At 49.3% G+C, this 23,198-nt stretch overlaps 1 protein-coding gene across 2 annotated transcripts in view; it reads right to left on the reverse strand.

Annotated features, from left to right (window-relative positions):
• The window catches only part of LOC146209283 (putative sodium/potassium/calcium exchanger CG1090), a 135,802-nt gene that overhangs the window by 64,319 nt on the left and 48,285 nt on the right, over positions 1–23,198 (reverse strand). Inside the window, exon 1 of one of the 2 annotated variants that reach the window (XM_084598943.1) lies at positions 22,904–23,152. The exons of the other annotated variant lie outside the window; for it this stretch is intronic. Within the exon in view, the coding sequence (XP_084455069.1) occupies positions 22,904–23,150 (247 nt within the window). The 5' untranslated portion in view covers positions 23,151–23,152. Of the gene's footprint in view, positions 1–22,903; positions 23,153–23,198 lie in introns of those variants that run through there. 2 annotated transcript variants of the gene reach the window in all.

Genomic DNA, 23,198 nt, shown 5'->3' on the forward strand with positions numbered 1-23,198 from the left:
GGCAGTTTTTTCGGTAACCCCAGCTGGTATGGCTAGCATTGAAGTCGCCAACCACTAGTAGGGATCCTCCCGCGCTAACTGTGAGGGCTTTCTTGATTGCGCCAATGAGGGGGGCAGGAGGGCTCTTGGGCGGGCTATAGAGGTTGAGAATAAAAAGGGTGTGTGCATTTCGTGTGCGGGGCAGGAGTTCCAGCAAGAGACCATCCACGTCATCCACCTCAAGAGGGTGTTCGACCGCGGTAAAGTTGCGGTGCACCAACGACGCTACCCTGGATTGAGGCTGGGTGGAGGGCTCGTAAGTAGTATAGTCGCGGAGCTTAACCGAAACAAGCGTCTCCTGCAGCGCTATCACTGCCGGTATCTCGCTAGGGGATAGGGTAGATAAGTGAAGTTGCAGATTATTCCGCTTTGTGCGGAAACCTCTGCAGTTCCACTGCCACACGCTAATTCTGTTGGGGTGTGCCGCCATGTTGGGTGCTATCAGTAATAGCTAAAGGGATGGGTAGTACAGTGCAACCCCTGGGGAGAAGCTCACAAACTAGGGTTTGGATTTGAGAAAACGAGGCCTCTTGAGCACTTTGACGCTTCTGAATAGCCTCTAGTCGTTTTGCGGCGTTCGTCATCCAGTTCTGGGTTTCGGCGCGGAAAGATTGTACCGAGCGTTCCAGGGACTGCATTGCCGTCATAAGGAGGGCAGTCTGGTCTGGCATTGATGGCTCGGAAGGAACTACCCCAGTGGCTATCTTGCGTTTTGCGGGAACGCCACGAGCAGGCGACGTAGCGCGCGAAGAGGACGCGGAGGGGGGAGAGTTTGAAGGAGTTTTGGAAATGGGAGGTGCTTGGGTTTGCAATACTGCAGGGGACTGCTCTCGCCTTAAAAGGAGTTGCAGCTGCCGTTTAAGCTCGGAAATTTCTTCAGACTGTGCTTTTAACTGAGCTTTAAGTTCCGCGTTCTCTCGCTCGAGCGGGGAAGACTGCGGCCTCCAGCTCACCTGTTTCGTGGATTCCTGGACTGTTTGGTCCGGGAGTGGCGGGAAGGACCTCGAGCGGCTTCTGCTGTGGCGATGGCGGGATCCCGTCTTCGAGCGGCTGCGCGACTTCGAAGACGATCGAAACCGGCTTCTTGATGGTCTAGATGACTTGAGAGTTGTCTCAGGAGGTCGAGCGTCCGAAAGCCTTATCGGCGGTGTGGATTCTTTGGAGGAGTTTCCTGAGCGTTCGAAGCGCACTTTGCAGCGTTTGGTCGCCGTGAAGTGGGCTTCACCGCATAAGATGCACCTGGGCGTGCAGTCCGGCGTTTGCTTGGGTGGATGGGCAACGCCGCAGCGGGAACACAGGTCAGTCTTCTCCTTGGGACAGACGTCGGCACGGTGTCCAGGCTTCCGACAGTTGAAGCAAGCTTCAACTTTTGCCTTGAATGGGTAGCAAGAATAAATAGTGCCGTAGAAGTTCAGTTGACGCGGTACCTCCGCGGTGTCGATGAACGTGACTAAAATTGACTTGGTCCTGCCGAGCTGCCGGGCGTCGGCGATGGTGAAGTACTTGCTCTGATTAAGGGCCACAAGGTCTTGGAAGATTTCATCTTGCGTCTGATTGTAGACGGCTTTGTAAATAATGCCTCTTACGGCGTTGTCGGGGGCCGCGACATAAGCTTTCAGGGGGTACATCTGGTCGTTGAGGCGAAGACCTTGCATGCGGATAAACTGTTTCATTCGAGCTTCAGAAGGTGTGCTCACCGTGAATGAGTTGTTGTGCGGGTTGATGCGCAACTTGTCGTTGATTCTCGCTTCGTGGTAATCGACTACTGCTTCAGCACAGATCAGAGGCAGAAGTGCACCTCCATTTATTAGGCGAAGATCCAAGCCCCCGCCCGGTCGGAAAACAACCTTGTAGTCCGATGTCGGCAACCGGGGAAGAGGAGCATGCCTCTTCAGCTTTAGAGTGGATGTCTTGCCTTTCGAGCGGAAGCAAGGTTGTCCGAACTTGTTGAGGCTCCAGCAGACGCGGACGTGCCGCTGTCCGAGGCTTGCTTCAGGTTGGGGTAGAGCTTGTTCCGGGCCCGCACCGCACGGGTCCAACGAGGATCGTTATGAAATTCCTCTGGTGAAATATCTTCTCCTTCTACACCAACTTCCATCTTGAAAGATGAAGCAGTAAAGGAGTTTGGGCGATGAGCAGCCGGCGGCGCTAGGCCTGACCGGCAAATGTATGAGCCCTTGGTGAGCTAGGCCTGACGAGACGCGCTCGGCACGAAGACGAAATCTTCAAAACATGAGCAAATATGGACGTAGATTGTCCGAAAATGTCTCAAACTGGCGCGGAGCACCTTCACTGACCGATTTGATGGCGATCAGGTCATTTCAGGTCGTAATTCAGCCACGTAAGTTGAAAACCACAGGAGCCGATGTGAAATACGTCCGCAGGCTCCGAACGCGGAATTGCAGATCACCACAACCAGCATAGGGCGTGGTGGTCAGTGACGACCGTGAAGTGACGGCCGTACAGATAAGGACGAAACTTCTGAACAGCCCAGACGACGGCGAGACATTCTTGCTCGGTAATAGTGTAGTTTTGTTCCGCAAGCGTCAGAGTTCGGCTTGCATAGGCAACAACATTTTCTGTAGAGATATTTTGGCGTTGCAGAAGGACAGCGTCAATGCCATGTCTACTGGCGTTGGTGTGCAAAATATTCGGAGCTTTGTCATCAAAATGGTAGAGGACGGGACCCAAAGTCAGAGCACGCTTCAGTTTCAAATGCTTTTTCGCAAGCAAGAGACCAGACGAAAGGCGTGTCGTTGTGAAGAAACGCATGTAAAGGTGAGGCAATAGAGGCGAAATTGCGGATGAATCTGCGGAAGTATGATGCCAAGCCAAGGAAACTGCGGAGATCTTTGACCCAAGTCGGACGGGGAAAGTGCAGCGTAGCAGCGATTTTTTCAGGGTGAGACTTAATTCCTTCGCTGCTTACGAGATGGCCAAGACCTTTAATAGATTTTGATGCAAAACGGCATTTCTTCGTGTTTAGCTGTAGCCCAGTGCTAGAAAGTGCTGTCAAAACTTTATCGAGACGAGTAAGGTGATCAGAAAACGACGAAGAAAAAATGACCATGTCGTCTAAGTAACAGAGACATGTTTTCCATTTGAGGCCACGGAGAACTGTGTCAATAATACCCTCGAATGTAGCAGGAGCGTTGCAGAGTCCAGTGGCATTACATTGAATTCGTATAAACCGTCCGGTGTTGCAAAGGCGGTCTTCTCTTTATTATCTTCATGCATGGGGATTTGCCAGTAGCCTGATCTTAAGTCAAGGCTGGAAAAAATTGGGCACCTTGCCAACAATCGAGGGCGTCGTCAATTCGAGGGAGGGGATACACATTCTTGTGAGCGATTCTGATTAGAGCACGGTAATCTACACAAAAACGAACCAAACGGTCTTTTTTTTTGCACTAGCAAAACAGGCGATGACCAGGAACTGGGCGATGGGCATATGATGTTGCGCGCAAGCATGTCCAGCATCATTTTCCTGAATAACCTTGCGCTCGGTTGCGCTCGGTTGCGTTACAGTAGCGGTTTCGCCCAATGTGCCGAAATTGACGTCGAACGAGTCTGCGTGCGTGGTCAATACAGCGAGCAATGCGTCTGCCTGGTCTGTTAGGTCGGAGCTGATCGTGTTGCGAAGTGCTGCGCTGAGCGAGGCAGGGGGCCCCGCCGGAGTGGTGCAGTGGTAAGACGGCCGACTACTCTTCGGAGTTCCCGGGTTCGAACCCGACCGCGGCGGCTGCGTTTCAATGGAGGCGAAACGAAGTGGCGTCCGTGTGCTGTGCGATGTCAGCGCACGGTAAAGGTCCCCAGGTGGTCGAAATTACTCCGTAGCCCTCCACTACGGCTCCTCTTTCTCTCTTTCCACTTTCACTCCCACCTTCATTCTTTCCCTTACGGCGAGGTTCAGGTGTCCACATAGCAAGTGTGACAGATACTGCGCCTTGCCCTTCCTGTGAACCAATTATATATATAGCGAGGCACGGGATGAATCAGAGCGATTGGAGGTGAAATTGGTAAGAGTGACAGACTTGGCGGAAGCAATTGATGCAACGGTAGAGCCACGACGCAGAAGAATGGGCTGCGATGTGGTGTTGAATGCGGAGAGAAGAGAAGTACCGCTGGAGAAACGAAGAAGGGACACGATGATGATACCTCTTGACAGGAGACGAGGGACGTCGCCATTGGTGACGGCGTCAGAAGTCACGGATAGAATGTCTTCGTTGCCCGGATAGAGGACGTTATCGACAAGCATAACTAAACGGGAGGAAGGTGGTTTTCTATCGGCAAGAATGCTGCCCTCAGTGACCTCAATAGTGGGAGGGGAACACGTAATGACTGCTGAGGCGTGGGTGGTTTGCGTTCGCTTTCTGAGACGGACGCCACTTTGTTTCGCTTCGCAAAAGTTCAATCTGCGAATGCGGTATTTGACTTCTTACCTCCTATCCTGTGCTACCAACGGATACCTGAACCTTGAAACACCACGGGGACACAGGACTTTCGACGGTAGGCCTAACTTTCTGGATTTTATGAGTCTTTAAAAATTTCTGACCGAGGCCTAGGCCTAGCTCGACTCCGAAGCCTCGCTGAGCGCTAGGCGTTACCCGAAGAGGCTGGTAGCGGCCCCAGAGCGTCGCGACTTGAGAAGAGCAAGATGATGGAAACCGTGGAGGGAAGAGACGCTTCCGACAGCGATATTTTGAACGGACAATGGTTCATCAGAAAGAGAAACCGAAACGTGGCAGTCAACAACGCCCAAGCCGATAACGTTGGAACGCTGAGCCTACACAAGCCCAAGCCCCCTCAAGGGAGGAAGCTGGCCGAAAAATCGAATGAGAGACAGCAGGAGCGAATTCCCAGCACCACTAACAAGATCATCATTCGCCCCAGAGGCGGAATTAACAGTATTATCAACATTGTAGGAAGATTGAACTTGTCTCGAGTTATCATCCAAGCCGCCGGCCTGGATCTGACGACCACGAAGGGTGACATCATCTCCCCAAACTCTACTCAGCAATCAATACTGGTCGCTACCATGGATACCGAGAGAACATACAAGTACGCATCGATTCAAGCTCTGAAGGTTGGACCCAACATAATTGAAGCCAAGTCGTGCATCGCCATGCCGGAAGACGGAGACAAAGGCGTTGTTCACGGCGTACCACTTGAATATTCAGCGGAGGAAATTAAAGAAATGATAGAATGGAGTGGGACTAATCCGCAAGTCTCCGGTATTAGAAGACTGGGAGCGGGATCCAAAACCATTCTGATACTTTTCGAAGACTAGTTTGTGCCGAAATGGCTCAATTTCCAGGGAATCAACATGAGGTGCTACTTACTTGTATAAGAAGAAGTAGGAAGTCTGCACAACATGCGGCAGGCTGGGACACAGAGCCGATGTATGCCCAGACCCGACCAACGTGAAATGTCGCGGCTGTGGCTTGGAACATCCAGGCGCTGGACACACATGTAAACCTAAGTGTCAACTCTGCGGTAAAGACCATCTCCCAGGAGACAACAAATGCCGCGAAATATACAGCATGTCCTACCTCTCAAAGAAAAAAATGTGGAAGAAAAGGCTAGAAAAACAACAACTGCAATCAACTTCAGGAAGCCAGGGATCCATCCTCTACTCTTCGGAACAAGAGCACCGGGGACGAGAACCCCGAGGAAGGAACCGGGAAAACACGGACCCATGGTCGGGGACCCGATCGAGATCAAGATCAAGCTCGAGAACCAGAGAGACCTCGAAATCCCGGGACACGAGCCAGGGACGAGGACCTGGCCTGCCGCCCAGAGATCCCAAGAATACATGGGGCCAACTCAAGTCAGCAGACAACAAGACGGTAAGCTTCGTTAGCAAAACCTCCCAGGCTGAAAATAGAGATGGAAAAACTCAGAGGGGAAAACGCAGAACTTAGAGAGATGATCAAACAAATGAGTCGAAGAAATTCAAGACCTTAAATCGAAATTCACCGAAAAGCCCACGGCTAACAGCCCGCCTGCAAATCGATCACATCAGGTACTAAAAACCACAAATTCAATTACTACTAATTCTACTTCAGAGGAATCAAACTGTACGAACTTGGAATTCACCCGGCCGTCACCCTAGAAGAGTAAAGGGGGAGAGACCGATCCGTTTATAACCCTTAAGAGAAAATTTGAACAACGTAATGACAAATTTGATAAGCAACTCGAGAATATTAACACGCTAATCCAGCAACTTCTAGGGGCTCAGGGACAGATGCAAGTGCAGATTCAAAATCTCACTAAACAAATGCAGGAAGCATCACTGGCCTTCTCTGAATCCAGTAACAGAATCGCAAAACTAGAAGAAACAATGGGTAACAATCATGGGCAAAAGCCTTAATCAGCAAGACAACTCCACGATCTGGCAGTGGAACGGCCGAGGGTAGCAGAGAAAGCGAGCGCTATTGCAACAATACATAGAACAAACTGCCGACAAACCCATAGCTATCATGATACATGAGACTGGGAAAAACCCAACCAAATTGTTTGGATATCAAAGCCACAGCAGCGATAGGGGCGAAAAATCCAAAGTATGACTTTTATCCAGAGAAACATAGCCGCTATTAATCACGAGATCACTTCTCGGGATATAGAAGCAGCTTTAACTGAAATCATCACTCGAAGAAAAGACCGAAAGAGTATCTTTCTCTTGAACATATACAGCACTCCGAACCAAAGGAAAGTTAGGTTTCAAGTCCTATTCCGAAAAGCCTTAAAGATCGCAGGAAATAACCCGCTTATCATAGCCGGTGACTAATGCAGCCCATCAGGAATGGGGGTATGATCGGCAGGATCCTAAGGGCAGACAATTATGGGAAGACATGCAAACACTAGGACTCACCCTGCACACTGATCCAAATGCACCCACACGCACGGGTAATAGCGTCAGCAGGGACACTACCCTCGACCTGACCTTAAGCAAGAATGTAAGTACAGCGGTCTGGAAATATACCGAGCAAAACCTAGGTAGTGACCACTTCATTATTGCACTCACATTAGGAAAAGGAATCAAAATTAGAAAACCCAAACAACCCAAAATCACGGAATGGGAAAGATTTAGGCAAATACGAGAGACCGAGGGAATTGAGAAAATCGACGATATCGATAAGTGGTCACAAACGCTAAAGAAACATGTGGAGGAAGCAACAGTCACTCTAGAAGACGAAGATGCACCGCCGAGTATCGATAGCAAACTTCTAAACATGTAGAACAAGAAACAGGACCTAGAGAAAAGCCTAAAAACACAAAGATGGAACCGTAATATTAGGAGAGCACTAGTTCGACATAATAAAGAGATGGAGACATACGCCATCAAACTAAATGAACAAAACTGGTGTAGCAGATGTGATGAAATGGAACAAAGCAATGAGCCTCTCCAAAACATGGAACATTCTACGACACATGCTCGATCCGGAAAAATCTAAAGCACACGCGAACGTAAATCAAACTAAAGTTAAGCATGCCTTCGAAGGCTCGGACGAACAATTGATGAGTAAATTAATCGAAATCTACATTGGACAAACGAAAACCGAAACGTTACCAGCATATGAGGGGAAACCTAACCTAGACTTAGACACCCCATCACCAGGGCTGAAGTCCGAGCTGAGATTATTGGATTAAAGACAAGATCAGCCCCAGGACCTGACGGTATCACGAACACTATTATCAGAAATCTAGACGACGATTCAATCACAGCCCTGACAGGATACATGAATAAGGTATGGGAGACTGGACAACTATCGCAGGCATGAAAAAATGCCAGTATAGTTCTCATACCCAAACCAGGGAAGCCGCCAAAACTAGAAAACCTAAGACCCATATCACTGACCTCGTGAGTGGGAAAGCTAATGGAACGCGTTATTCAGACGAGACTTACCAAATACATGGACCAAGAGAACCTCTGGCCACACGAAAAGGTGGGCTTCAGGTCGGGGCTAAGCACACAGGACGTCATGCTCAGACTTAGATACGATAGAGGTCCTCCTGGGAGTGTTTACATTTTTTTAATAAAGTTTTTTCCTCCTCCTCCTCCTCCTCCTCATAACACATGAATCTTCAGTTACAAAGACTATTCTCGGACTTGACCTAACCAAAGCCTTCGACAATGTCAAGCATAAGGCTGTGCCCGAAGGTCTCCAAGAAGTTGGGGTTGGAATCAGAACCTATAACTATATTAAAGATTTTCTCACTAACAGAGAGGTCACCATGAGCTTTCAAAGCGCCAAATCACACACAATCACCTTGAGTAGCAAGGGAACGCCACAAGGCTCTGTCTTGTCTCCCTTTCTATTTAACATTGCTATGAGGGGGCTACCAGCACAACTAAAGCAAATACCGGACTTAAAATTTAGCATGTACGCAGATGACATAAATCTCTGGATAAATAAAGGTAGCGATGCAGAAATAGAGAACAAACTCCAGGCTGCCGCAAATAAGGTGGTTGAGTACGCTGCGGAACGCGGTCTATCCTGCTCGCCGCAAAAGTCAGAACTATTCATCTACAACCCCAAATATAAGAAGAATAAAGCAGACATAAAGATAAATGTTGAAAACTACCCGGTTCCACAAGTAGAGGAAATTAGAATCCTAGGAATGATCCTCCAAGCAAGAGGGCAGAACAAAAACACCATAAAAAAAATTGGAGAACTACGCAGCCCAAGTTGCGGGCATATTCAGAAGAGTAGCGCTTAGAGGACATGGTCTCAAGGAACGTAGTCTACTCAAAATGGCACAGGCCTACATCATCAGTCGCATATGTTATGCCACACCTTTTCTCAATCTCAAAACGACAGAACGTGGAAAAATCGACGTCATAATTCGAAAATGCGCCAAACGCGCACTAGGACTCCCTGTCTCCACATCAACAGAGAAGCTGGAGAAAATGGGGATTCATAATACATAGCAAGAGCTCACTGAAGCTATCAAAATCTCTCAACTGGAAAGACTAAGTCAGACGGAGACAGGCAGAGCCATCCTAGACTGGGTCGGACTCCAAACAGACAGAGGTCCACAGACGAAAACATCTATCCCACCCAACATAAGGGAACACATGCTGGTACCACTCTTACCTCGAAACATGCACCCAGGCTACAACAAAGAACGCAGAGAACACAGAGCCAAAGCCATCGCTAAAAGAATGAAACGCAAAGCAGTCTATGAAGTTGCTTATGTAGACGCATCATGCGGACGACACGGAGCAGCTGTCTCGGCAGTAGTAAATGGAGAAGGTGCACCTAAAATTGCGGCCTCAACACGCACCCGTGACATTAGTACAGCTGAAGACGTCGCAATAGCGCTCGCATGCACTGGTACACAGGCCCAAACTATAATCAGCGACAGCAAAATGGCTGTCTGGAATTTTGTAAAAGGACGGATCTCAGAGGAGGCCAAAAAGATTCTTCTCACAAATCCCATTACTAGAACTATATCCATCATATGGATACCAGCACACGAATCTGTCCCTGGCAACGAAGCTGCGCACCTGCTGGCCCGAGATCTCTACCACCGGGCAGCGGTAGAACAGCCCGAATGCAAGGGAATTAAAGATTGCGCTATCACATACAATGAGATCACAGAATCTTACAAATTAGATCAAAAAGTATACCCTCCCCCAGATCGGTCTCTCACTAACAATGAAGCACGCATCTGGAGGCGATTACAAGCCGATAACTACGTCTGCCCTGTCTGGGTTTTCTTAACACAGACCGAGGAGGAAGAAGATTCTTAATGTAAAAATTGCGGACAAAAAGGCACGCTAGATCATATAATATGGCAATGCGCCGATTCCCCATGCGCCGGCATTAACATTAATAGTAGAGAAGCCTTGGAGTTTTGGCTGCGGAGCGAAGATCCCACCGTTCAGCGGCACGCAACCCGCCTGGCGGCTGAGGCCGTGAAGAGTGCTTGTAACCTCACCTGACCTCAGCCTGCGGGGCCCTCCTGACCCGCTCCCCGGCCTGCGTGCCGGGGGCGGGAGATGAAAACTCCTTTTCGGTGGAAATAAAGTTTTCATTCATTCTGCTGAGGCGTTTTGGAGGAAATCCCAGCAAAAGATGAGTTGATGGACACAGGAGGATAGAACAGCAAACTCATTGAAGTGCAAGATGCCATCATAGGTGACTCGGGTTGTACACGCTCCATAAGGGTTAATATTATCTCCATTTGCAGCACGTAAAGGAGGACCGGTGTAAGGTGTGCGCACTTTTCGCTGTTTTAAACACAAGTCAACCTTCACAATAGAAATAGCGGCTTCGGTATCAATAAAGCCTCCAGATATTCCCTTCAACGAATACAGTCAACATGTTGGATGTGAGCAGAGGAGGAATTGGAGCGACGGCAGGCGGAACAGTCTTACCTCCGGAAACTGCACAGGTAAGTTTTCCGTTTGACGGGCAGAAGCTGAAGATGGAGGGCAAAGGAGCGACGAAGTCCGGCGAAAGGGTGACGGGGAGCGACGACGCGATGACCGTGCTGCCATGGACCGGTTAGGGGAAGTCGACGGACAGGAAGAGGGACGGAGGTCATTATCGGTGTAATACTGTCGAGGAGGACGCTGGTACGCGTCGTCACGTCGAACGTACCCGTAGCTTGTACGCTCATCTCGCAGTCGTCGGCGACAGAGGCGTGTTACATGGCCGCGGATGCCGCAGTAGAAACATACTGAACGAGGTGCGAGAGGCCGCCAATTACCATACACCGGTCTTCGCGTGGACAGGACGGCGAGGCTAGGTGGGACAGGCGCGTGATGGGCAGGAGGACAAGGAGGAGGTGCCGCAATGACTTAAGCATACGTCGGAACGTAGGGAGGGGCTGGTGGTTCTGTAGCCATGGGGCGAGTGAATGAAGCAAGCTCCTCCTTGATCATGCCACGCAACTCAGGAGATTGAACAGGTGGGCTTGAGAAAGCAGGCAGCGACGAAATATCATTGTGGAGCTCTTCCCGTACAATAGAGCGGATCATGGTGCGCAGATCAGGTTTGGGAATTTGGCTCGGATCCCAGGTGTTTTTGAGGCGGCGCGACTGTAGATAGTCAAGTCGCTGGCAAGTGGCACGAATGTCTGCCACCGTGACGGGATTTTGGGCAGCTAGAGCTGCATAGGCAAAATAGCCAATTCCTTTTAAAATATGTCCGACACGTTCAGCTTCGACCATGACATTATTGACTCGCCGGCAAAGGGCGAGTACGTCCTCAATGTAAGATGTGCGTGTCTCTCCTGGAAGCTGCACACGGGTCTCTAGCTTCTTTTGGAAAGAGGCAAAACCAGCACCAACAGTTCCAAAGATCTTGCGGATCTGTGTCGTGAACTGAAGCCAGTCAGGAATGGCGTCCTCATGGTTGAGAAACCACGTCTTAAATATGTCACCAAGGTAAAACGACACTTTCAGTAGCTTCATAGAAGCGTCCCAGCCGTTAAAAGCGCTGACCCGATCGTACTGTTGTAGCCAGTCTTCGACGTCGTCGCCGCGGAAACCGGCGAAAACAGGAGGGTAGCGTTGACGTGAAGTAACTGACCATGTTGGATGGGTCAAATGGTGAGGAAGACGTGCACCATAGGACGTCAACTGTGCAGAAGAGGCATGGGCAGTCGTCGGATGCACGTCGGTAGCGACAGGCGCCGGAACGGTAGTCAGAGCAGGCGGATGTGACTGTGCCATGGCGGTTGATGTGCCGCCAAGAACCCGACCGGAACGGAGCTCCAGGGGGTGTCGCGCTGAAGACGCTGTGATCAGAACTTACCTCCACCACTTGTGAGGCAGAAGGACGCACCAGCAAAATCACCTTTCTATTTCGGATAGGCCGAAGCAGCAGCTACCGACTAGCCACAGCTCATCAACACTTCGTCTTCTTCGCATGACACGATGACCGCTGATGATTACGCTCAGATGAAGATGAAGTTCACTCACAGTGATTGCAATATATATATATATATATATATATATATATATATATTGCCACCTAGCGTTGCCAGGTGGCGCATGACTGAGCGAAGGACGACGAAGTGTCGCTTGTGGGTTTTGCGTCTGTGCTGCTCACCGCTGTTGTATCGGAGCTATTCTTGATATTCTTGATATCCTCAATCACCTTGTACGTGACATTCTGGTGGAGGTGCGGGGTAAGATCACCTATGCAAGAGTCTCCATCTGAAAGACGTCGCGCCAGCCCTGTGCCATTGGACACCCCCGTGCATCGCTGCAGTCGACGGCTCCAGGGACTGCCTCCGGAGTTTCAGCCATCACCCGCCGCCATGACATCTAGTGCTCCTGCTCAGCAGGTAACGGGCGTCGCACCGGCCTGTAACTACACCTTGCAGGCCCCTCGGGTACCGAAGTCTTTTCACGGTGACCTCTTTGAGGATGTGGAGGACTGGTTCCTTCAGTTTGAGCGTGTCGCTGCATTCAACCAGTGGGACGATGCTGCCAAACTAAGGAACGTCTACTTCAGCCTTGAGGATGGCGCCCGGATCTGGTTCGAGAACCGAGAGCAAATGTTAACGTCGTGGCGGGAATTCCGTCGTCAACTGCTCGAGGCCTACACTAGCGCGGATCGTCGCGAGCATGCAGAACGTGCCATTCACTCCCGCATCCAGATGCCCAATGAGAGTGTCCAAGCGTACGTCGAGGACATGATGCGCCTTTTCAGGCGAGCGGATCCCGCCATGTCCGAGGACAAAAAGGTCAGGCACTTGATGCAGGGTTTGAAAGAGCAACTGTTCGCAGGCCTTGTGCGCAACCCACCGTCGACTGTAAATGGATTCCTTGCGGAGGCCACCACAATGGAAAGGGTGCTCCAACAACGTGCCGCGGCTTATAACCGACCCCTCCATACTGGCACAACTGCGGAGTCATTTGCATCTTCCGAGCGGCATCCTGATGCTTTGCGTGAACTGATTCGCAGTGTCGTGCGCGAAGAACTGAGAAAGTTCTGGAACCCCATGCAGCAATCGCCAGCTTCCATTTCTGCTATAGTGCAAGAGGAGGTACGACAGGCGCTCAAGAGCCCTCTTTCGCCTATAGTTACGAGCCCACCATTGCTGTCGGGGACCGAAAACCGTCCCACATATGCTGAAGTTCTGCAGAGTCAGGCTTCCCCTTCACCACCACCCATTCCCGCGCCGCCTACAGTTTCGCTGCCCTCAGTGCAACCAGTGCAGTACTTCGACGAACGTCCCCTGCCCCGACGCAAAGCCGACATTTGGCGCACGCCTGACCGCCGTCCACTCTGCTTCCACTGCGGTGAACCAGGCCATCTTTACCGGGATTGTCCTTATCGACGCCTCGGTCTTCACGGCTTCCGCATCGACGCGCCTCCTCCCCGGTTTGGTCAACGACCCCGAGTTATTGAAGAGTATCTGGCGGAACAGCGTTCATCTCGTTCGCAGCGTCAGTCCCGCTCCCCTTCACCAAGGCGCTCATTGACGTCCACCCAAGGTTCCTCGCGAGAGGGACAAGGCCGCTCGTCTAGCCCTGGTCGGGAAAACTGAAAACAGCGACCTTCGGGGGCGAGGCCGCTGGTAGTCGCTGCGTTGAAGACCTCCCGTCGTCGCCGCTTCGATCCGACCGCGAGCTGCTGGTACCGTCCCCTAGGGAAGCCAAAAGCGTTTCTCTGGACATTCCTGTTATTTTAGACGGTCGTACTCCAGTGAATGCATTAGTGGACACCGGTGCGGATTATTCGATTTTGAGTGGTCGCATGGCGACTGTTTTGAGGAAGGTGCTCACTGCTTGGCCAGGTGTGTACCTTCGAACCGCCGGCGGTCATATAGTTACCCCAAAGGGAATGTGCACGGCTCGTATTCAGATTGACAGATATACGTTCGTCGTTAGTTGCGTCGTTTTGAGTGACTGTTCCCGTGACCTTATCCTCGGCATTGACTTTCTGCGAGAATACGGAGCAGTTATCGACCTGCGAAATAGACGCGTCACATTTTCGATGGGACAATCTGCCGAACGAGATAGTAGCAGTCCTTGCAATGCCGCACTTCGCGTTTCCGCCGAGAGCGTCTCGCTGCCGCCGCGAAGCAGTGTTCTTGTGGAAGTTACCTGTGACGATTTCCGTGCCGGCGATGCTGTAGCAGAAGCGAACCATTCACTCCTGCTTGCTCAAGGCATCTGCGCTGCTCGAAGTTTATTGTCGCTTCACAATGGCCGGGCTGCACTCCTTGTCACAAATTTTTCTAATGAGCACCGGCACTTGTTTCCGGGAACTGCTATCGCTTTCGCTGATCCTGTTACGCACGATCCGGTCTGTTTTACATCCACGGCAGTCGAAACTAATGAGCCATCTCTTGACAACATCGACATTAACTGCCACTTGTCGAAGGAGAAACGGCGGGCCTTAGAGCTACTGTTGCTGGACTTCAAGCACTGTTTTGCTTCTTCCTCGAAGGTTCGTCAAACGCCCATCACACAACATCGCATCATTACTTATGAAGACGCTCGCCCTATACGACAGCAGCCTTATCGTGTGTCTGCCAAAGAACGAGAAGTGATCCAGACGCAGGTTCAGGAGATGCTGGATGATGGTGTTGTACAGCCTTCACAAAGTCCGTGGTCTTCACCAGTAGTCCTGGTCAAGAAGAAAGACGGCACTCTTCGATTTTGCGTCGACTATCGGAAATTGAATAATGTGACAAAGAAAGATGTATACCCGTTGCCGCGCATCGATGACTCACTGGACAGATTGCGACGTGCGAAGTATTTTTCATCTATTGATTTGAAAAGCGGTTATTGGCAAATCGAAGTAGACGAAAGAGACCGAGAAAAAACCGCATTTGTCACTCCAGATGGCCTATATGAATTCAAAGTACTCCCATTTGGATTGTGCTCTGCCCCAGCTACATTCCAAAGGATGATGGACACCGTCCTCACTGGACTCAAGTGGCAGATCTGTCTTGTGTACTTGGACGACGTAGTTGTTTTTTCCGAAACATTTGACCAACACCTCGAACGCCTTCGAGCTGTACTGGAAGCGCTCCGTTCTGCTGATCTCACGCTGAAGCCCGAGAAATGCCACTTCGGGTATACAGAACTCAAGTTCCTTGGGCATGTTGTGAGCGCCGATGGGGTGCGCCCGGATCCCGAAAAGACTGCTGCCGTCGCACGGTTTCCCGTTCCAGCTAACAAGAGGGCTGTGCAGCGCTTTCTCGGCCTGTGCGCATATTATCGGCGGTTCATTGCGGACTTCTCTCAAATTGCGGAACCTCTAACGCGCCTCACAAGGAAGGACACCGCCTTTGTGTGGAACTCTGAGCAGCAAACGGCCTTCTCTTTGCTTCGCGAGCGCCTTCAAACATCCCCTGTTCTGGCGCACTTCGATGAAGCGGCTGACACAGAGGTGCACACTGACGCCAGTAGTATCGGTCTTGGTGCAGTCCTTGTTCAGCATCAAGACGGGATTGAGCGAGTAATAGCCTATGCTAGCCGCACACTCTCTCGCGCCGAAACGAACTACTCTACCTCGGAAAAGGAATGCCTGGCGGTCGTGTGGGCCACTATGAAGTTTCGCCCCTATCTTTACGGCCGACCATTTAAAGTCGTCACTGACCATCATTGTTTGTGCTGGCTGGCAAATCTGCGAGACCCATCGGGACGACTTGCACGCTGGAGTTTACGACTTCAGGAATTTGACATAACTATTGTTTATAAGTCAGGCCGCAAACACGAAGACGCTGACGCGCTGTCACGAGCCCCCGTTGACACTGACGATGCTGCAGCCGATGGCGACAGCGGCTTTCTAGGAGCTCTCAGCGCATCTGAGCTCAGGGATCGACAAAGAGCTGATCCAGACATCCTTCCATTCATCGATTATCTGGAAGGGCGTGATACGCCGCTCCCTCGACGCCTATCTCGGCACATTGGTTCATTCTGTATGCAGCAAGGCGTCTTGTATAAAAGAAACTCCCAAGGCCAAGAAAGAGCTTACCTTCTGGTAGTACCATGCGAGCTCCGTGCGGATATTCTACTTGCTTGTCACGACGAACCGACGTCTGGTCATTTGGGTTACTCACGGACGCTTGCTCGCGTCCGCAACATGTATTACTGGCCAGGACTCTCCGCAACTGTGAAACGCTATGTAAGAAGCTGTCGCGAATGCCAGCGCCGTAAAACACCGCCTCTGAAGCCTGCCGGATTTCTCAAGCCCGTTAGAGCACCACGTATTCCGTTCGACCAAATCGGCATGGACCTCCTTGGCCCTTTCCCTTTGTCGCAGGCGGGAAACAAATGGATAGTAGTCGCTACTGACTACCTGACCCGATACGCTGAGACAAAGGCAATCCCTCATGCCACAGCTTCTGAAGTAGCCGAGTTTTTCATGCATAACATAGTCTTGCGGCATGGCGCCCCTTCGTATGTCATTACCGACAGAGGCACAGCTTTCACTTCGCAGCTCATCGACCACATATTTGAGTTGAGTTACACGACGCATCGCAAGACCACAGCGTACCATCCGCAGAGCAATGGTCTCACCGAAAGGTTAAATAAGACGATTGCGGACATGTTGTCAATGTACGTCGATGTGCAGCACAAGACCTGGGACGAGGTGCTGCCGTACGTCACATTTGCGTATAATACAGCCCAACAGGAAACAACGCGCTTCACACCATTTCGACTTGTGTACGGGCGTGAAGTTCAGAGCATGCTCGATTCCATGCTTCCGTGCCCAGATGATGACCAGCTTCCGCCAGGTGCCCAGCAGTATGCCATCCGCGCTGAGGAAGCCCGCCAGCTTGCCCGTGTGCACATCGGGCGGCAGCAGACCTCTGACGCGCACCGCTACAACCTCCGGCACCGCCAGGTTCACTACAAACCTGGGGACCAAGTCTGGGTGTGGACACCAGTTCGCCGTCCAGGCTTGTCAGAGAAACTCCTTTCCCGCTACTTCGGGCCGTACAAAGTGTTGCGTCGTGTGAGTGATCTCAGTTATGAAGTTATTCCAGACGGCGCCGCACTTTCAAAACGCCGAAAGCCCAGCTCGGACATTGTGCACATTGTGCGGCTGAAGCCGTACTACCAACGATAACGCACGGCCACCTCCTGTGACGACTCTCTTACTTTCACACCTTTCTCACCGCCCGTCTTCACTTTTTTTTTCTTTTTTTTTTTTCGGAAGGGGGAGTAATGCCACCTAGCGTTGCCAGGTGGCGCATGACTGAGCGAAGGACGACGAAGTGTCGCTTGTGGGTTTTGCGTCTGTGCTGCTCACCGCTGTTGTATCGGAGCTATTCTTGATATTCTTGATATCCTCAATCACCTTGTACGTGACAATATATATATATATATATATATATATAGCGAAGTATACGCTTCATCAAAGGAAACATTTTTTATTTTTCATTTCACTCGACGTTTCGATCGGAGACCGATCTTTCTCAAGTATATATATATATATATATATATATATATATATATATATATATATATATATATATATATATATATATATATATATATATATATATATATATATAAAGCCCGAACATCTAAGCAAGTAAAGGCGGGAAATTAAGGCTCGTGCGCCTCAACTCCTTTAAATTCTTGTGTGGGTCTGATGACTTGTGCTGCTGCATTATTTATAACATATACACAAGAGATTACGACAAGACGTCTACACTGACGATGCGTACACAACCAATTGGCTATTTATTTGTGGTACGAAGAAGCAGAAAACATGACAAAGAAAAACTAAAGGAAGAGTACGGTAAGAAGAGGAAGAAAACTTGGAGCAAACATTTTGGATAAAAATATTGAAGTAAAAAATAAAAATAAAAATTAGAACGGCTCTCAGATGCGTCTTATGTGGAGAATGGCGAAAGCCTACCCGTCCGCTCCTATCGTTTCCTTCTCATCGTTTGCCTCTTATCGGCATTTGTTGCAGTGCTACATATAATTGTAATTGGTTTACAGGAAAGGAAAGGAGCAGTATCTGGCACACGTTCTTCTGCAAGTGTGCGTTTGGACGGTACAGCATCGCTTCCGTCACGTGGTGTTCCCTGGCGTGCGTTCAAGAGTGGGATTGCAGACAGCAGGAACGCTAGACAAGAACACATCTCGCGGAATCGAGAGGAATATGACAGTTCCAACGTTACAGATCTCGCACACAGATCTCGCGCACAAACCTCGCGCACAACTCTGGCGCAAGTGATTTATTTCCATGAGCCTAGAAAGGCTTTCGCCTTAAAACTATAAATAAACAATGGCAAAATGCGCCGATCTCTTTGTCGTATTGTCCAGACGAAGCCGTAGCAATTCCTTCCTACTCGCGCTACTGACGGTACACTTACGCACTGCCCCCCCCCTGACCCGAAATCAACGTAAGGCTGCAAGTATATTTTGCCCCAGCAGCACCTTGGTTTCCGTGAACCTGGCTACACATTGTTTCGGCCTTGGATCTTGCTCATATCTATTCTTTCCACACCGAGAGACGTGGGTTGCCAGGTTCCCTAGAGTCGACAATGATTCACACGCATTCCTGTGCTCTCTGAATCTCTCATTGAGGCAACGGCCAGTCGGCGCCACATACTCCTTCCCACTTGTCAGCGGAATCTCGTACACCACTTCTTCGCAACAGCTGACGAAGCGCTTCTTATGCCGCATCCTTCCTTGAGCTCACCCATTCCGTTCCCCTTCCTGCACAGAGTATAAATTGTTCGGAGTAGATAGCACAGCCCTATAATGAAATCGGCTTGCGATATTCTTAAGGCTATGCGAAATTCCCTGCTCGTAGGGCTGGATCACAATCTTTTTCCTCACTCACTTGATGGTGCAGACGACACGAACAATCACAGGATCGGAAAAGGGTAATTAACATTCATCTAACCAGCTAGCCCGTTTGCAAGTTATACTAAATATTATTTCTTGCTTGGGCCTCCGGATGGCCCGGCCAGTTCATCAAAATACAATGGCAGGTGCCAATAGTGCAAAACACGGAGGGTAAATTGAGCACCGCCATTTTGAGAGTGTTGCCGCATGATCAAAAGGTGCCTCAGCAAAACAATAGCTCAGGTCTGCCAAGCGAGGTGACCATGGGTATATACGCATACAGCGCTAGTGCGCTTTTACATATGTTGGACGTTTTCGTGACTCGCTGCTCTTAAAATCGGCTAAAGTGAATTTCAGCCTCACTGAAAGACTGTTCTGCACATCTCGCGATGTCAAGGGCAACACAGCATTCATATAGGAAATAATGACTTCTTTAGGTGTATGCTGCTTTTTTTTTTTACAAATACCGCTCCCTTAACATTCCCAATTTTACGCAGAATAATATGCCATGGACTAGAAAAACATTTGAAGTACGAAATATATTTGATAAGTTTAGAGCGATCTACGAAAAAAATACTGCAGAGCACAGGGGCAATACATGAAACCATACATATGTCTTTTGATTGCTTGTAAAATTGGTACGCAGATTTGAAAAAATTTTGCTTAAGGTAAAAATTTTAAAAGGGCTAAAGGACTCTCTACTTTCATGCCAGATGCGTTCTGAAAAAGCATGGTGCTGTGTTCATCATTGCATTCTTTCACGCTTTCAAACATCAACCATTGACAAATTTTGCGCGTGGCTGGTTGGTGTTGCTTATTATAACAGATCCGGAATGTCACGCCGGCGTTGGTTGATAAACAACTACACTTTCTGGTAGTTCCGGAAAGGCTGATGTGGTACTAATTTCTTCTTCTGTCCAAGCAAAACAATAACGAACACATCAAGGAATCAGCAAACTTGCGACGTGTTACTCGTACTTGCTCCATGCTGCGTGTTTGTAAGGTGCAGGAGGCAATATATTTTTTCAGGCGTCATGTCAAGATGAAATATTTTGCCTACTACAAGAGTGTTTTAATACATCGTATATTATAGTGCTCTGGACAAAAAAGAAAACAGCGCCAGCACATACAAACTCAGAGAAGATCGACAAACACAGCAATGACTAGCAACTGACGATTTTGTTCTGCAGCAGTGAGAAGAAGAACAATTGTAGACACACGCACAAAACGAAACGTAAACAAGAGCGATAAAAATGAAGAAACAGAGAAAGGAAACAGAATTAAGAAAATCATAACAAAAAACTTACTCGGTACAATCAGCAGGGATCCACAGACCCCTAAAACTGAAATCTCTTTCTGGAATACTATTACCGAAGGGGGTACTAACGCATACATCTTCCTGCATCAGTATTTTTTGAGCTGCGATTATCTCACTAGTGGTTTTGTACTGGCTTTTTGTGATTCCAACTGTTTCATGCTAAAACAGCGCGTACTGTGTTTCTTCTTCTTTCGGCCATTCACAATCACTGCTCCTTCAATATCTCCAGATACTAGTCTTGGCAGTTTATAAACTGTTCTTTTAGTCTTTAATTATTGCAGCGTCCAGTATGTCCTATAAACTGTCTATCACAGGGCAAAGGAATTTTATAAAACAACCTCTTTTTCGCCAGGAACAAAGCGCTGTAAAGGCCGCGCGGTACACTGCACGCTCTTGTCCTCCCCTCATACGCAGCCCGGCACAAACTATCCAGACAATCAGGTGCAGAAAACACTGCATCGGCACCATCGTTTCTGCCAATTTTTTCAGTGAGTGCGAAATCTAACGCAAATAGGTTGTCACAGTCAGGAGTTTGCTTTGCTTCCAATTAGGTCTTAATGCCCTTGCCGTGGTTTTCTGCAGGGCCGACTAGGCCACAGATGTGAGAAGTTCCAGACGAAGTCCAGCAGAAAGCATGATTTTTACCATCTGTAGAAAACTAGAATTCATTATATGAAAGCACAAATTTCTTAGACAGCTTTCTAAGCACGATCCTAAAAATACCGATCTTTTCGCCCGGGACTGATTTTCTCGGCCTCACACGAGCTACGGACATCCGCCTCTCGCGCGCGTTGTACTTGCGATGGCTGTCCTTGTTCTGGAACAGTGGCGCCTCCATACCCAAGTACCAGGCTTATAGACCATTTTCATGTGGTTCTGCTAAAATCCGGCTCAGCTGCCGCAGCAGTGAGCGATAGGAGGAAAAGGCACGCCTCTGCTTTCCTTCTTGCCTCTAAACACGCTCTATGCACCGAAGCGAGTTACGATGTCAGTAACATTCTAATACGTCACGCGGTATAAATATAGAAGACAGTGTATTGAAGTCGTTTTGGAGAAATTCCGTCATTAGTACGTGAATGACGTAGAAGCGTGCATTTTTTAGCCCAATTATTCTGTTCTGCATCTTTTATAAACCCTCAAGCGGCGATGTAGAGAATGTCGGTTAATAAAAAAACAAAGGACAACAGTCCAGCGTGCGTGAAAAGTGTGCCTGAGCACCAGGCATTAATGGCAATTTTTGCACTATACTACAGCACTTGCAAGTTTTAGGTGACTCTTCGTTAGAGTCCAGATCAGGTTACTTGAGAAAGGGGACTCTCGCTTTCGGGTGGCAGCAACTGCCTTTGGCTGCTGAGTACGGTTGGTACTACGGTACAGACCGGGGCTAAAAAAAATGAAAGCCGAATACCACTTATCTAACACGTCGTGGGTACTTCTGGCATATAAACCCTTTTCATTCCCAAAGAAAATGACCGATCTTCTGCCGTACAAATTTATGAGCATGGCCTAGCAAGCAAACAGGTTTTTTTTTAAATATTTTTGGCTGGGAAGGCAAGATAAAATGCGTGATTGAAAGAGACAGTATAGACGCGCGAGTCTTTGAAAATGTCGCGTCAGATAGGCCGGGAAGAAAAGCTGTGTTTAATCGAGCGCATGAAATTTCGTGGCGATGCCTCACCTTGCATATTACCATTAGACATTTTTCACGTCGTGAACTGTATAAGCACATTTGTCGGATTATTCATTTCATAATTTCATTTTATACCATTACTCCATGATGCACCTTACAAAGCATTTAATGGCCTCATTTTATCTCCCCCTTCACTTATTAGATTCTCCCACCCAGCTATTTCCATATTTCCCTCCCCAATTCCCCTTCCTACGCAGAGTAGCATGCCAGACGCCGGCTAAATTCTCTGTTTTTTCACAAAGGCTATTTCTCTCTCTCTGTACCGTGTACGCTGTACCCGTGAAAGCGTACCTTTCCCGTCTCTCTCAGAGTATTAATGCTAGTTCAAAAAAATCTGACACTCAAGATATGCTTAGAGGTATGACGCGACAGTGTTAACGAATCCCGCTTGCTAACAATTCGTGCTGATCCTAGTTCCCGCACATTAACTTTGCTACTTCCTTAATCTGTAACATTCTATCTGCACTTCTGTTGTTTCCACACCTCTCCATTAGCATACAGTCCCAATACACTGCATCATGTGTAAGATCACTCGGCATAAAACACATCCCCACTTTAACTAAGTCGCACAAACGTGCCTGCGTGACATAGAGGAACGTGTTTAGCTTGGAATCCAAAGGCGCCGGAAGTTTGGATTCCGACCTCACCTTCCCATCTCGTCATGAACCTGTACAAGGTTTTTAGTACTGAATAAAGAAAGAAAGAAGTAATGCAACGCCCGAATTGGCAGCACCTGCTAACTCGGTCATGTGACCCGAACACCAATCGATGCATGGTCATGTCAACTGCCAAATCCAACCTGCCAACACCATTCCCGTTTATTTTCGCCCACTACGAAGCCGATGGCAGATTTTCAGGAGATCGGAGCCTTTAATCCTATCGCAATTAAATGGTTCTCCGTATCCCGGTGAAGACTCCCTACGCACTGCCAAAGTAGCGCTCATCAGATAAGCCCTTTATGTCGCACCTGTACAAACGCTACTACGCTTCTGGACTCGCCACAGCTGCGCTAGAGTAGGCAACAACAATACCTGGCCCCTAGAGATGGAAGACAAGAATAACATACCGTCACAAATAACCTCCAGCGAAGGCACGAAGTAGTCCTCGCAGATTACAGCGAGCGCCGCAAACATGTACAGGGCGGCCAGCACGTGCACCACAATCCCACCCTGTTCGCGAAGGGCTGGACTCATCAGGGGCCGTGGGAACTGTTCAATAGCGGCCACGGTGCAGTTCGACATAGCGTCCGCGCGCACCACCGCGCACTGCAGCGCGACGGCCAGCAGCAGCCAGCGGGACAGGGCACCGGCCATGGTGCAGCAGTCGCTTGTGTCAGGTGTCTTCGGCGCATCTCAGTGCGC

The sequence above is a fragment of the Amblyomma maculatum genome, chromosome 1 (genome assembly GCF_055883805.1).
Source record: "Amblyomma maculatum isolate TAMU_Amacu chromosome 1, ASM5588380v1, whole genome shotgun sequence".
NCBI lineage: Eukaryota > Metazoa > Arthropoda > Arachnida > Ixodida > Ixodidae > Amblyomma > Amblyomma maculatum.